The sequence below is a fragment of the Monopterus albus genome, unplaced genomic scaffold (genome assembly GCF_001952655.1).
Source record: "Monopterus albus unplaced genomic scaffold, M_albus_1.0 scaffold326.1, whole genome shotgun sequence".
Classification (NCBI taxonomy): Eukaryota; Metazoa; Chordata; class Actinopteri; order Synbranchiformes; family Synbranchidae; genus Monopterus; species Monopterus albus.
Genome location: NW_018128206.1, coordinates 355,706 through 370,676, shown reverse-complemented (window position 1 = coordinate 370,676; position 14,971 = coordinate 355,706). Strand labels below are relative to the sequence as shown.

Below are 14,971 nucleotides of genomic sequence, written 5' to 3'. Positions count from 1 at the left end.
ATGTGAACCAGGAGGCCGTTTCCACAGCCAAGGTCAATAAAGGACTGTCTGGAGGTCAGATCCTTCTCTACTCGCTCCTCAGCCCACAGCACCTGCACAGCACATTGCCAGAGACTCAGTGCTACTGTGTGTTCAGCTGCCAGTCATTTTAATAAAACCCATTTTACACCTGCAGTGTGACACCTAATGCTGTTGCAAAACTATTCTTCAAGACCCAATTCAAGTATAAAACAGATGTACTTGCCACACAGATCATTGATTTGGGTATTAAAACAACATTACCAGCCAGGTTTCAACCCACCAGGAGATAAGTAGCAATGGCCACATCCTCATAGACAAACTTCTCAGGATCTGTCACCTCAGGCCAAACCTAGATAACATATCAGAAAATGATCCAGAAACATCAGCACCTCCAGTACATACTGTACAGTAAGAGACACACGCAGAGCAGGCTTAAAGCATCCACACTCTTCACCTTGACCATGGATTTGTATTTGTCCTTCAGCTGCTGGTACATGAGGTTATACTTCTCCACTGGCAGCAGAGACAAGGTGCTCCTGAACTCGCTGCTTTTGCACTCGGTGGCCCAGCGCACCAGTTTAGGCAGCAGATCTGAGAACAGCCAGGGCAGTTTGGGGTACACCACGCCATCGGAGAACCAGGCATCTGGAGTCAAGACATACAGCTCCAAGGACCTGCGGGTCAACCCACAGTCTTCAAAAAGGTTGCTTTCTTTCTGAACCACAGAACTGATTCGTTCACAGTCTCCAAGACAATTAGTTTTTTTGCTATGTTGGTCAGCTTCATAATACAAACCACACAGTTTGGAACAATTTGAGCAAACATTCTTCATGCTTGTTGCTACCATCGAAAAGTACATTTCCCTGCATGCGTCAGCTTTCATCTGCATAAGAGTCAAATATATGAGCATGGTGACATGACTTTTGATTTCACATCAAGGTTTGTCGCCCATATGCATTTTGTTTTCCTCAACAATTAAATTGGCATAAGAGCATTACTTGCCACACAAATATTTAATCCATTAGCAATCTTTTATTTTAGTCCTTTTTAAGACATTAAGTACTTCATTGCAAATACTAACATGAAGAGGAAGATTCAGTACTTGTAATCTTATGTCAAATATTCTGTTAATATGTCTGAAAAAAAATATGCCTGCTATTTTGGATTATATTAAGACATTCAGACAATTTTGTCTGGTCTGTAACTCTGTTTGGACTTTGCTGAAGAATGATTTCACTCACCATTCCTCACAGTGGTGACTGCAGAGCTGAATCTGATAAATGTTGCCCTTCTTCAGAGACACCTGCCCTTCTGCATCCTCTTCAAATGGAAGAAAGGTCACTTGTTGTCTGCCAAAGTCTAGACAAGACAAAGAAATAAATAAAAGGTCAGAGAAGAAAACAGCCTGGCGGAGCCTTCAGGTCCAGTTCTTACCTTTCACTACAACATCTTTATGCAGGGTTTTCCCATAACAGTTTACTTTAGGAATAAAGGTTCTGACAGTGGAGGACCAGCGTTTGTCCTGCTCGTGTGGCTTTGCTGGTGAACACCCGCTGTTTATGAAGGACAACACATCAGAGGAGAGTTCAGAAAGAGGGTCGTCAAACGGGAACCGCAAGTCTTTGCTCTCCGTCTCTTTAACTCCGCAGAGACGCTTGTTTAGAACGTGAGGTTTCTTTAACCACACATCTATCGCCGACCAAAACCCTTCAGGAAGAGTATTACATTCTCCTGGAACCTTTATATCGACGAGTTGTGGCATAGTTGGACATCAGAGACGAAAACGAGCCTTGTGTTTAGACACTGAAAAAGGACTTCCTAGGACGTTTATTTTGTATGTTGATAGTAAATATAACAGTAAAACGTGTACTTTATGATAAAAATGACATAAAACTAGTTCTGACTCTCAGCGTAGCGTAAAAGAAAAACTACTCTTACTTTCCTTTTAATAGAAGAAAAATACATTGTCGCTGTATGATGACGTTTCAACATGCGACATACGCGATATTATGCCATTAGAGGGCGCTGTGTGTCTTTGTCGATCAGCAGTCAATTTAGTATCATTGATTAGTATCAGTATCACTGATTAATAAAAAAAATAGACAAAAAGACAGCTTCCTATAATTACTTGTTGCTATTGTTGTATCTTTTATTTTGCTTTGGTTAATTTTATAAACAGGATGCAAACAAACATATAACAATGACTACTGTCATGATTATAATTAAACTTATAATAGATATTGTTACTTTATTAGATTTCAATAGGATTCAGATAATCTGACTTCTCATCTTTGTGTCCAAGTTAATAATAATAATAATATAAAGTTATAGACCTGCGGTGAACAATGAAAAGTTAAAAAGAGTCCCTTTGAATCCACAGCAGGCTCAGTTTGTAATTCTGTGGTTGCTGAGGTATTTAAACAACCCTGAAAACTGGAACAAGCACTGAGATTTGTTTTCACTTCTTTCATACTTCAAATAAGTGGCTGCTCCACTGAAATCTGTTGTGTGAGTTGAATAATTTATTCAGACAGGAAGGATTGAAAAGGCTATATATTGTACCAGGAAGTGTCCTCCACTGTGCTCCCTGGCTGGCTTGCATTCAGATGAACAGCCATGTGAGAGACTAAATCATCCTGTCAAACTTGCCCTGCAACAAACACGTATGGAGAAAGAAAGACAATAACAATTTGAGTTTCTCTATTTGACTCATAGTTCATGGCAAATATCACCCGAGTTCATAATAAAACATAATAATTAACCATGGATAATGAAGGAATGAATTAACGTTGTTGTTTTTAGTAATAGGTTGCACTTCAGCCATGACTAATAGGAAATTTATACTAAATTTGTCTTTGTGGCATTTAAAAGGTCATTTGATCAGTGAAGGCAAACAACAATCACATTACAAGAAATTAGCCTTATGTAATCAGAGAACTATTTATTTATTATTGCTTAAAATTTCCACATTGCCTGTCTGTGCTGTGTTGTAAGCTCAGGTGAGAACGGAGAGGGTGTGGTCAACTGCGAAACTGAAAAGAGGCGGAGAAAGAAGCCGAAAACACGCAGGTGGATCAGCAACTCCCTGCGTCAGGACATGTAACATAAATTTAAGGTGCATCTTTGCCGGACACAGCCTGGATCTGTCACACTTGTTGTGAAGAAGTTTGAGATTCAGAGAAGAGCAGTGGTTTGTGGGGAGGCCACGTCGCTGCGGAGCCAACATGGATCTGTCTCGGGCCGTGTGTGATTAAGGAATAGCTGTCAACTGGAAGAGAGTTATTGTGTTTAACGGTTAGTATCGGAGCCTTTTGGGGAAAATGAAGGTTTTATTAGATAATCAGCTTCTTCATGAGAATATTCACAGTGCCCTTGACCCTAATGTTTTATATATCCAACCTTTTGAATACAATAGATATTGATGATAGATATGACTAGTCATACTAGTGTATGACTAGTTCATTTACTCACATACTTTCCTTGGACCATTAAATGCTATGCTACTTCATTCTTTAGCACTACATTTAAAAAGTATTGTGCTGTTACTACATTGTACTACATTTATTTGTCAGCCATAGCTATTAGTTACTTTTCTGACTGAGGTTTTATATACAAAAAGGTGATTAGTAGAATAAAATATGGTTTATAAGGAAGTTCCTGGTAGCTTCAGCTTAAAAATAAATCAATGATAATAAATCACTGATGTAATATAAGTCTGAGTGGGCCCATTCTGCTGCAGGAGTGCTTAGGATTTGACACTTTAAGTATATTTTGGTGTTAATACCTGACTACTTGATGATTTTTAATGCCAGCAGTATTTTTACACTGCACAGATTTACTGTGTCTCATTGTCTGTAGTGAAATCCACATGTGCAGATTTTTGAGGCACACCCTTCACCCCTTTATAAGAGATTATAATAACAGCTGATCTAAAATTACACTTATGACTGAAGGTATGTTTAATTAAACTTTGTGACCCTGGGTTGATCTTGACTTGCTCTTGGGCTCCTCCAGAGGAAACCGGCGTCAGCAGTGTAAACACACGTTCTCCAACAGAAGTGCAGTTAGGCTGGGTAAACAGTGCTGCTGGCTCTTTAAGATAATGTACAGTATGACAAAGGTCAGGCCAGTTTCACCAGCTAGTGTTGAGCCACATTAGGCTTTTTACTGAATAGTTGGACACTTTGTCAGCTATGCCCTTAGAATAAAGGAGATTTCAGTAGCTGAGCAGGTTAAAGATTCACCTGTCTGTACAGATAGTGTAGAGCCAACGGTCACAGAGCTCTCTTTGTTTATCAGTGTGCATCTTTGGGTGACTGTTTCCCTCTCAGATTTGAACATGCCCACTAGAGAGTTTCTGTCTCATGCTCATTCAAGGCAGGTGCAAATTAACTGGGAGTTGTCCCTGGAAATTAATGCATGCCCAGACTAGTGCCCCCTCACACTTGTCTGCTTTAAGACTGAGCGTGTTCATGTTGAAAACAGTGTCGACCTGCCAGTGGTTCACCAGGACAGCTGACATGGGAATGCTGAAGGTCTTCCCTGACTCATGCCTGCTGGGCTTGGTGTGCTGATAAGCAGGTGGTTTATGGCAGTGCAATTCTCCAGTAGCACAGCAGAAGCAAGACACCAGAAGAACTGGCTGCACTTTGAGTTTTCATTTTGTGGCAATAAGGAAGCTGTGCAAACTCTTTCATCACCAGGGGAATGCAAATGCTTCATCTACACACGCAAATTGTAAAGTAGATAATTAATTTGAAAGTGAAAATAATGCCCCAAACAGTTTTATCAGGCTTTATTCAACATGCACCATAAATGTGTGAGCAGGATCTGGTCGGATTGGTGCCCATAAACCACCAACAAGCTAATGTTTCCACCTCTCAGTGTTTCACGTCCCTAAAGGATTGTTGTCTCTGGGGTTCAAAATGAGACAAAAGCCCTTTCCACAGCCTGATACTGGGCCTACTTGTTTCAGGTTTTGAGGAAGAGAAAATACATTGTCTCTGTTTGTTTGTTTTCCATCATCCACGTGTTCCTCTTTCCTGCATCTTTCATCATGTGTCCCTATTTTTTTTCTTTACTCATTCAGGTAGCTAGCTGCCTGCTTGCTAATGCCAACATATGCAAATGTCACTTTTCATTTTGCACTTTTTAATAAAAAATCCTAAAGGTTTATCTGTCTGCCACATTGTCCTTGTAACAGTTTGATACACTGCAGAAAACATGATCAGCAGATACAAGGAATTAGTTGTAGTTTGAGATTCCTGCTCATAGATACCAACAAAAAACTTGTTAAAAGTTGACACATGGCTAAAAGGTGAACAACCCCCCTCTGGTATCACACAGAGCGCTCTTTGTTAGGTCTCCATGGTGACCTAACAAGGCCTGAGTGGTAGCAAAGTTACTGTGAAACAGGCTCAAGACTCAGATACAGTTTGGTCTTCTGGACTGGAAACATGCCTGAGCTCTCAGTTTCTGCTCTTATTGTGAAATTAATGACCCACTTTGACTTGTGACCCTGAAGGCAGCTCGGCCGGGTCATGCTGATGGCCCAGGACACTCAGTGGCTGTACGAGCTCCTGGTCGAGGTCCAGCTGGAGAAGTTCTACCTGCGCGTCAGAGATGGCCTCAACATCACCCGCGCTGAGCACTTTGCCTATGTCAAAGAGTCTGACCTGGAGCAGATAGGGATCAGCAAACCTGGTGAGCCTGATTGTCTTCTTTGACCAGCTATGTTAGGTGAAAATCAGTAGATACAGGATCTATATTCCTCAAACAGAGAGGCTTAACCCATGATAATATAATACTGTGGCACCCCATAACACAGTTTAGAGAGATTTTGACAGTGGTATTGTGGTGCAGAAGGATACAGTGGAGTGATTGTGATGTTAAATTTATACTACTGTGAATATATTTATAGAACAATGCCATTTTTATAGGCTTTGATAAAACAGATTGATATGTCATGTTGGGTATAATTTAATCATTTTTGTCTTCCAGCACAAAGAAGATTATGGCATGCTCTGAAATGCTACAAGATAAATTTACGATCAGCGCTGTCGCCTCCAGGCCAGGAAGGGGGCAGCCGGGCGCTGCCCTGTCTGATCCAGGCCAACGAGCTGATTCTGGGGGAGAAAATGGGCTCCGGGTCCTTTGGGGTGGTGAAAAGAGGAGAGTGGCACACAACCACTGGGAGAGTGGTAAGATCTGATCAGCAGCAGTTTTAATATTGTGCCTTTATTAGATATTTGATCTTTGAAACAGGCAGGAAATATTGTCCAAAAAGTGAATGGATTTTTTGGGGGGTTCTTTCTTTTTTGTTGTTGGTTTTGATTATTAATCATTGTTGAATATTAAGACTTTCTGGTTCCCAGTCTCCTTTGTAGCGACTGTCACCTGTTAATGTTCCATTTTGTTGTTGAATATTGAATTCTTCCTTTATTATCTGGCACTCGTACTTCTAGCTAAGATGAGAGATGAGTCTGCACAGGTGTAGACTCGCTATCAGAGGGTTTATCTGGTTTGAGATGGGCCTTGACAAACCTGACAGGTGACCACACAAACACAGGCACAGTAGGGAGGGTGAACATATAGAGATCGACCTGGGAGTTAGCCTCTGTCCTCTTCCTCCTCTCAGCTACCTGTAGCAGTAAAGTCTCTGAGGAGCAGCATGTCGAGGCATACAAACACACTGACAGACTTCCTCCAAGAAGTGACCACCATGCAGTCCCTGGACCACCCCAACATCATCCGACTCTATGGCGTGGTGCTCACACAGCCCCTGAAGATGGTGTGCTATTTTATCTTGTGATATTTTGGGGATTAATTAAGCATTATATCTGTTTAAATGATGCTTGAATACACAGTGAGGTAATTTTCCTTTCTCTAGGTGACAGAGCTGGCCCCCTTGGGCTCACTGTACGACACCTTGCGCTTACGTCAGTATGAGTACCCTCTGGTCCGCCTCTGGCTCTTTGCTACCCAGATCGTGGCAGGTATGGATTACCTGGAGACCAGGAGGTTCATCCACAGGGACCTAGCTGCGAGAAATGTGCTGCTGGCTTCCAGGGAGATGGTGAAGATCGGGGACTTTGGCCTGATGAGAGGCCTGAACCAAGAGACGGACCACTACGTCATGTCGGCACACAAACGGATTCCGTTTGCATGGTGAGGACTCTTGGAAGAAGCAGGAAATTGAGAGTTGGTGGAGGAAATAATACACACAATTCTCACTTAATAACCTGCTATTCTTCCAGGTGTGCTCCAGAGAGTCTTCGTGTCGGCTCTTTCTCTCACGCCTCAGACGTGTGGATGTTTGGTGTCACCATGTGGGAGATGTTCACCTACTGTGAGGAGCCCTGGTTTGGTCTGTCAGGCCGACAGGTACGTGCTTGTCAGCTGTCAGCACTGCATATCTGCCAGTCAGTGTATTTGTCTTCATGTCTGGAATGTGTGTCCCCGCCCTAACACAGCTTGCTCTTCTGATATACTCTGTGACTCAGAGGTTTAGCTTCTCTGACATTCACTGCCTTCAATACAGATTCTGTGGCGTGTGGAGCGGGAGGGCGAGCGCCTGGAGAAACCACCGGATTGCCCTCAAGAGTTGTACCTTGTCATGAGGAAATGCTGGGCCTGTAACCCTGCTGACAGGCCCAGCTTCGCCCTGCTCACCTCAATGGTGGCAGAGGTCTGAAACATAATGATAAGCTTCTATTGACTTTGATGGGAAAATAAAGAAAACAACTATTTACTAGGTGACGGGGGGATTTTTCACTATATCTTTGTATAATTTTTCCTTTTTCCCTCCACAGGCTAAACCAATGGAGGTTCAAGCAACAAGGGACTTCGCTGAACCCAGAAAACTTGCACTTCAGGCCAGCGACCTTGTTACCGTCATAGACCATGGGTGGGTGAGGGAAAGGAGGGTGGGACAAAAACTTTGACCGACACAAAGGGCTTTTGTTGAGGTGAAACAGGGCTTTAAATCGGCCCAGTCACCAAAGTGCATTCCAACTGTGATCTCACGGAGTCTTTGATTTTACTTTGTTTGTCTGAACAAGCCTAACAGCTGCAGTATGACACCGACTTCAGTGTTTTTAACATAATGGTCAAGGTGATTTTTGTTTTGGCACCGTTTACAGGCTTTTGTTAATGCCCATAATCTAGTTATGTACTAAACATCTAACTCTGTACTGTTCCCTATTACTTAACAGGGCGCTGAAAAGGATTTAATCATGCATTAAATCCCCTTACTGATACTGCTCTCTTTCCCCAAAATAAAACAAAATAACCAAAGTTCAAGAATACAGGATTTAATTGGGCTTAATGTATATTAATCACATAATTAGAAACAGAAAAATAAAGTAAAACACACACACACACTGATAATCCTACTGTGGCGCAGACTGGACAGTTTCCATTCCAGCAATTTATATATGATATATAATTAAAAAAATTAAAATAATAATTACAAGCTTCCCCATTAAACATTAAATATCAGTTGTGCTTACGCCACCTATATCTGTAATACATGTTATATTATTACCTGACTTTGTTGTGTTATAGTTTTTTCTTCTCAAATGACAACAGAAAACATTTTGAATTCCATGGTGAGAGCCATGTTATAACACTGTTTCCCACAATTCAGATTTGTTCTATAACCTGGAGGTGCCCAGTATTTGTAAAAGTACTTAGCATAAATTCTTTCTCCTTTGCCAAATTGTTACTGCTTTGGTCTCCATCGTCTGTTTTCGTCTACCTATAACTACATTTAAGTAGCAGTAGGAACCTGTATTTGATTGCTACTAACTTACACTGTAAATTACAGGCTGTGTTATGAAGTGTAACCTTTATATCTGCTTGTGCGTTTGTCTTTACATCGTCTGTGTCACTTGTTCAGCAAAAATGAACAATCAAGGTTTTTTGGTTTTTGTCTGTGTGCAGTCTGGAGCTGAGTGAGTGGAGAGGCCAGAACCAGAGGACGCTGGCAGTCGCCTGGTTTCCTGCGAGCCTCACTGCACCGTCTCTCTCTGCTGCTGCTCCTGCAGCGTCCGCTGCTCCGAGCATCTCCGGGCCCAGCCCTGCCCCTACCTCTGCCCACATCTCGGGCCCAGTGAAGGGAAATCTGCAACACAGTGGGCATGGAGATCTCAACCCCGACCGCTGCCGGGGAACGCCAGAGGGCGCGGATGAGTCAGTGATGCTCTTCATTCATTCCTCTATATCTAACTTAGACTCTTTGGTACATTTGCTCCTTCTGTAATAATCTCTCCTTTTACGATGGTTAAATGTAAGAGAAGCTCTGAAAGACAACAAACCTCATGTTTACCAGTGTTGCTTTGCTACTGCATCTGAACTGAAAGTATCCTGACACAAAGCCAGTACTGCGTGTTTGGTTTATTATCTGCTGAGATTAAAACAGGCATACAATAAACTGAAGCCTGCTGACTGAGGGAAAGTCAAGGTGGTAAAGCAGCCAGTCCCACCGTGGCGTTTTTATTTACGTAAAACAAACGGCGACTTGAATTACCGGCTGACTGCAGCTAAAATTGCACCACCAAACAAAAGAAACAGACAATGCAAGGTTCATATTTAGTAGCTGTTTTCAATCTCATTATATTGTTCTAGGGTGGGTGCCTCCTACGTTGTAGTGTACGATTTACAGCCTTCACTGCCGCCTCTACACAAACACTGCCAAACAAAGACAAGACGTTTTTAGTTGTGATTTTCTAAATGATAAAGTTCCACTTTTTTAAAATTCTGCCAACATCATGTAAAACATCTTCAGTACTGTACAAAAGTCTTATGGCACCATTAGGTTTGTTGTTTTAGCTGTGTCATGATGGCTATATACACTATTTTTATTTGTTTATCAGAATCAGAGTAACTACAAATAAAGGAAATACAGTACACAGTATTAAAAAACACTGACTCTGGACTGTAGAAGCCATTTGGTTCTGAAAATTAAGTTTTTTAATACTGTATACATTTCTGTTATTTTCTGGTTATATCTTAATAAAGATTCTCACAAATAAATATAAATTTTCATTACAACTTTGCTAAAACTGTTGCACAGTACTGTGTTTTCAGCTGAGGTCCTTCAGTTTTAATGCAGATTCAACACTGAACTTTCACCTGCTGACAGTCAATAGTTACGTATAATATGAATATGAAACTGAATTTTTTACTTTTCTGACCTGTGCAGCAGCTGGAGACTGGGCCCCACCAGGGAGAAGGAAGGGTCCAATCTCAAGAAAATGGCAGGTAGGAACTTAAAATCCAACCACCTGCAGAATATAAAGCTATAAGATACAGAATATCAGTACAGTACCATGATATGACTAGAGATAATCAGAGATTTTGAACATTATAGTATTGTAATTTACATATCTTAAATGTTGTGTTTTCGTGGTCTGAAGGTTTTGGACACCACATCTTTATCACTAATATTGTTATATAAATAATGATTTTATTTGTAGAGAACTTTTCAAAACAAAGTTACAAAGTGCTGTTTTGGAAGTGTGAGCAGCTCCTTCGTGTCCCTTTTGCTGTTACTGGTGTAGTTACTTCTTCAGTTTGAGCACCTTTTACACTTAAAACCTGTTAAACCTGTGTAAAGTGTAGCATGGATGTGGGTGCTGGTTCACTCTGCCCCCTAGTGGCTGTATTGGGTTTTCCAGACCAGGCTCATTCACATTCTACTGAACTGTGCAGGGTGCATCGTGTGTAATTGTTTTCCATATTTCTGACTGAAATAGCACTTGCACTTCCCGCATTAAAGCGACTGTCTGTGTGTCTGCAGGTTTGTCTCAGAGCCTGGAGTCAGTCTTGAATGGACCCCGACCCAGGGCACACACAGTAGGGATGGTCAGAGTGGATCAGCAAGGCAGACTGATGCCCCCTGTGATGGGAGGTCAGAATATCGGGCAGGACCCTCGTCGGTTCAGTGACGCCAGTATCAGCTCAGTCCCCCCACCTCGACCACCACTCCCCAACCTGAAGCGTTTGAATTTGAAAAATCCAAGGAAACCCACAGTTCCACCACCCCCTGGCACCTCGTGGCCTCCTCAGGCAGCCCTGGCTCCTCAGATGCAGCCACAGCTTCAACCTCAGCCGCAGCACCAGTTTCAGCAGGGAGGCTCCAACCTGGCAAAGATGGCAAACATGGCACGCTCGACTCCGCAGCTGGACGAGTTTACAGACAACAGAGAGCGGGAGCGAATCCGAGATCGAGAGAGCTCACCTCATATGCATAACACGAGAGACAGTCTCGTTGCACAGGTGAATGACTTTTTTCTTCTGTTTTAGGTGCATTTTTATAAACTTATTTTTGCTTATTGGATTAAAATGAGAGTTGTGTGGCTCTGCTCTGCTCAGGTTATGGAGGCAGTACATGGAGTGACCATTGAAGAGGTTCGTACTGCACTTCAGCGTAATGACTGGAACCCATTGCGGGCTGAGCAACAGCTTAAGGTCAGACCATGAAATGAGTGGAAATACAAATGAAAAAAATCCATCATATCTACCTGTATCTGCTGTTAGAAGCAACTGAGGCAAAGCAAAGCAGCTTATTTGTACAGCAAAGGGCATTAACACAGAAGAACGACGAGCAGTAAGGCACATTAAATATAATAACAGTTTACTTAAAAATAAAAAGCTAAAATAGAAGTAAGCAGAATAATAAAAACAATACAGTGCAATGAACCGAATAAAATTCAAAAGTAGAAGTTTGAAGCCTGTGACAATCTTTCACGGATTATTTAACATACTTCAATAGAAAATACAGTAATACAGCCATAGCTGTTTATGATCATACAGTTTGTTTTATTAACCTCATTCTGAAAAGTTAACTAGTAACTGAAGCTATCAAATAAATGTAATGTGTACAAAGCACAATATGTTTCTCTGAAATGTAGTGAAGATGGAGTATGAAGTAGCAGAACATGAAAATACTCAGGTAATGTACAGATACCTCATAATTGTACCTAAGTACAGTACTTGAGTAAATGTACTTAGTTACTTTCCACCACTGTCTGTACCATCTCCTCAGGGAGCGGGTTTGAAATCAGGCTCGTTATTAAAACCTGAAATAAGAATCCGGATCCTGATTCTTTTCTTCTTCCTCCACCTACACTGAGAAAATGTTTGCTTTACATGCAGCTTTAGAGCGAGACTGGATTAACCTTTGGCACATTTTCACCTGTGAAGCACAATATCAACAAAGGAGCGTCTTGCATTGTTAGCAAGTCTCACCTCCCTAGTTGTATTGTAGTCCAGGGTTCTATTATTTTAGTAAATGGGCTTGTGGGTAGGGGTGGGTGTTTAATATTGTAGATAATTTTCACCAGATAATAATGTTCCCCTCATATTACCTGAGGTCTTTACAGATCAAATCTGAATCATAAATGTAGCAAGTCTGCAGTGTGTCAGTTGCAATGGGCTGCCTATTTTATAAGGTCTACTTCTATGTGTATATATAAATCATGCTAAGCTTTAATCAGTCATCAATAATGTATAATAACCTAACAGTGAATCACACTGAAGAAAAGACAATTAACTGACAAACACTGAGGCACAGGCTACACCTACTCCGTGATGTCACAGCAGGTGTTTTGTATTTGAATGCTTATGTAAAGAACGTGGTTTGCTTTGGAACACTAAACACAAATAGCCAGCAGTTTTCTGAGCTCGACTTTTGTTTGTTTAATGCTATGTAAATGCTTTTTCCTTTCAGGCAACAATCTAAATATCCACAGTATTTTGATGGTTGATTCTGAGTCTTGTCCTCTTGTGTGTGCTCCCCTCAGCTGGAACAGCTGTACTCCCTGAGCCTGGACTGTCTGAGGATCCTGTCCAGATACCAGTGGAACCTGCAAGTGGCTAGCCGCTACCTGATCCGGTGGTCTCGGGACGACAGGCCCGGCCCGAGCGACAGAGACCGACCTTCAGTTAGCGCAGAGAGAAGAGTCTGATTTGACCTTTATAAAGTGTGGATGATTGACTTTTTCAGCAACATCCTGCTTTCCATCGACACGCTTTGGCACTGGAAACTGTGCAATACAACTCCCATCCACCACTCTGATATGGAAACATATATGGGAGGTCCAGTGCATATAAGAGTAGGAAAATGAAGATTGATGCACAAGAAACAATTCAGCGAAACAACGTAATGTTTCTAACTAGTTTTTTATATTTGTAATTAAATTGTTTCTAGCTCACTGTGATTTTGCTAATAGTTTTTTTTTTTTTTTACCTCAATGAATGTACATATTGTATTAGAAATTGTTTTCTGTAATAAAAACAAGTATTTTGTATGGGGAAAGTCCCATGTAACCTTTGCTGGAAGGGGATTTTGGTTCATTTTGCATCACAGAATCAAAAGGGATTTCCTGGTGAAGCAAAGATCATTTTTTCCAGGGAAACCAGATGTCCCACATTTAGACTCTGGGCTTCCCCAACATTTCCTGGACACTTGCAGCTCAGCAGTGGCTTAACATGGCATTTATTTCTGATATACATGGTATTTTTCTTTCTGTATTTAACAATTCTAAGACGAGAAAACAGTACAAAACAGTTTTGATAGAAACACAGGGAATGTGCTGCAGCGCTTCACACCTACCGATAAGTGTGATTTACAGATTTGTGTCTCAGACGACGGAACCTGCACGTTCAAAGATTCAATTCAGCCTCGTTGATGCTCAAAGAACATGAAATCCTGAAAACTGATGACGAAGCAAATTATCATTTGACAGGATCCCAAAATTAATGAGTTAACAAGATTAGGGACTGTGAGCAAGGAAGCAGGCTCCCATGAGCACAGCCTTCATCTTCACACCCAAGTCCCGAGTCTGCCTCTCTCATGCAAACAACTTGGCATCTTTGGACTGGGGAAAGGCACGGTATTCAGAGAAAATCCATGCAAGCAGACACACACACAGGCACCTGTGAGGTTCAAACGTGGTACCGTCTTGCTAGGAGGCAGCAGTGCTAACCACTTAACACCATGTCAGCAGATCACTCTGCAGTGCAGACTAAAACCATTTACTGTATACACAGCGGTGAGGTGAGCGCAGCTATGATGCACACCCTTAGACACATACATCGTTTCCCAGAGCTCATGCACTCTTGTGCTGCTCAGACATAAATGCAGTCACTCAGATCTTGGATATTCTGTTAGGTTTTCATAAAGATGAACCAAACACATTGCCTAGGGTATTCTTTTAGTACTCACATACTCACTGAAAGTTGCAAATGTTTACTAGAGACAAACATTTGGCAGTAGCAGGCAGCATTTCAGCTGAAATATTTCAACCAGTTGACAAAACACTGAGTTGTTGAGTCTTCTATAATAAGAACAAATAGAGCCAAGCTCTTTCCCAGCATCAATGAGAAATGTTCAGGGATGAACGTGCAGACATGATCCCATAAATATGATGCTTATATTCCTCACATGCTCCCAGGAGGCAGAGCAGTACATCTGACCAGGAAAGGGTTTAGTCTCCTTTTTGTCAAAGTAGGGCATCTTGTTTAGATAAGACTGAGGAGGCTGCTACTGACTACAATAAGGTGCATATTGTATTTAGAAAGTCCCCTATAACCACTGCTGGATGTGGACTTCAGCTCATTTTGTGTCAGATTTCCCTGATAAGGTTTCTGAGGAGATGAACAAAAGACAATTCAGTGGTATAACATATGTTTTACTTGATATACATGGTGTTTTATGAAAAGTAAAAAAAAAAAAATTAAAGAATAGTACAAAATAGTTGTGATAGAAACAGGAACCTGACAGATACAGATAACTGGTTTACTATTAGATTAACATGCATTACATGTATAGCAATTGTTTGGCTACTTTCCTTATCAGATAGCACAAACGCTGATGGTAATAATAAGACAGCTACTGACAGCCTAACAGACAGTGGCTCCGAGGGGGAGGCCAGGTGGGAAACAA

At 41.5% G+C, this 14,971-nt stretch overlaps 2 protein-coding genes across 2 annotated transcripts in view; one reads left to right on the top strand and one right to left on the bottom strand.

The window, feature by feature from the left end:
* trmt44 (tRNA methyltransferase 44 homolog) overlaps positions 1-2,034 on the bottom strand; it is a 22,254-nt gene extending 20,220 nt beyond the window's left edge. Inside the window, exons 1-4 of the mRNA XM_020624386.1 lie at positions 1,456-2,034; positions 1,263-1,380; positions 476-695; positions 302-370 (exon numbers count right to left, since the gene is read on the bottom strand). Coding sequence (XP_020480042.1) covers positions 302-370; positions 476-695; positions 1,263-1,380; positions 1,456-1,783 — 735 coding nt within the window. The 5' untranslated portion in view covers positions 1,784-2,034. The remainder of the gene's footprint in view (positions 1-301; positions 371-475; positions 696-1,262; positions 1,381-1,455) is intronic.
* A 986-nt stretch (positions 2,035-3,020) lies between these two features.
* tnk1 (tyrosine kinase, non-receptor, 1) lies at positions 3,021-13,314 on the top strand. The gene is made up of 13 exons (XM_020624383.1): positions 3,021-3,315; positions 5,546-5,724; positions 6,022-6,221; positions 6,659-6,811; positions 6,911-7,188; positions 7,278-7,404; positions 7,562-7,708; positions 7,833-7,927; positions 8,965-9,213; positions 10,226-10,284; positions 10,823-11,301; positions 11,398-11,493; positions 12,828-13,314. The coding sequence occupies exons 2-13, from the start codon at positions 5,562-5,564 to the stop codon at positions 12,990-12,992; spliced, it is 2,211 nt and encodes a 736-aa protein (XP_020480039.1). The 5' UTR covers positions 3,021-3,315; positions 5,546-5,561; the 3' UTR covers positions 12,993-13,314.
* Positions 13,315-14,971: the final 1,657 nt, after the last annotated feature.

Coding starts and splice junctions, on each gene's coding strand:
- tnk1 (XM_020624383.1), top strand. CDS start 5,562: ATGCTGATGGCCCAGGACACTCAGTGGCTGTACGAGCTCCTGGTCGAG. Junction 6,222..6,658: donor ACACAACCACTGGGAGAGTG/GTAAGATCTGAT, acceptor TCCTCCTCTCAG/CTACCTGTAGCAGTAAAGTC. Junction 7,928..8,964: donor GTTACCGTCATAGACCATGG/GTGGGTGAGGGA, acceptor GTCTGTGTGCAG/TCTGGAGCTGAGTGAGTGGA.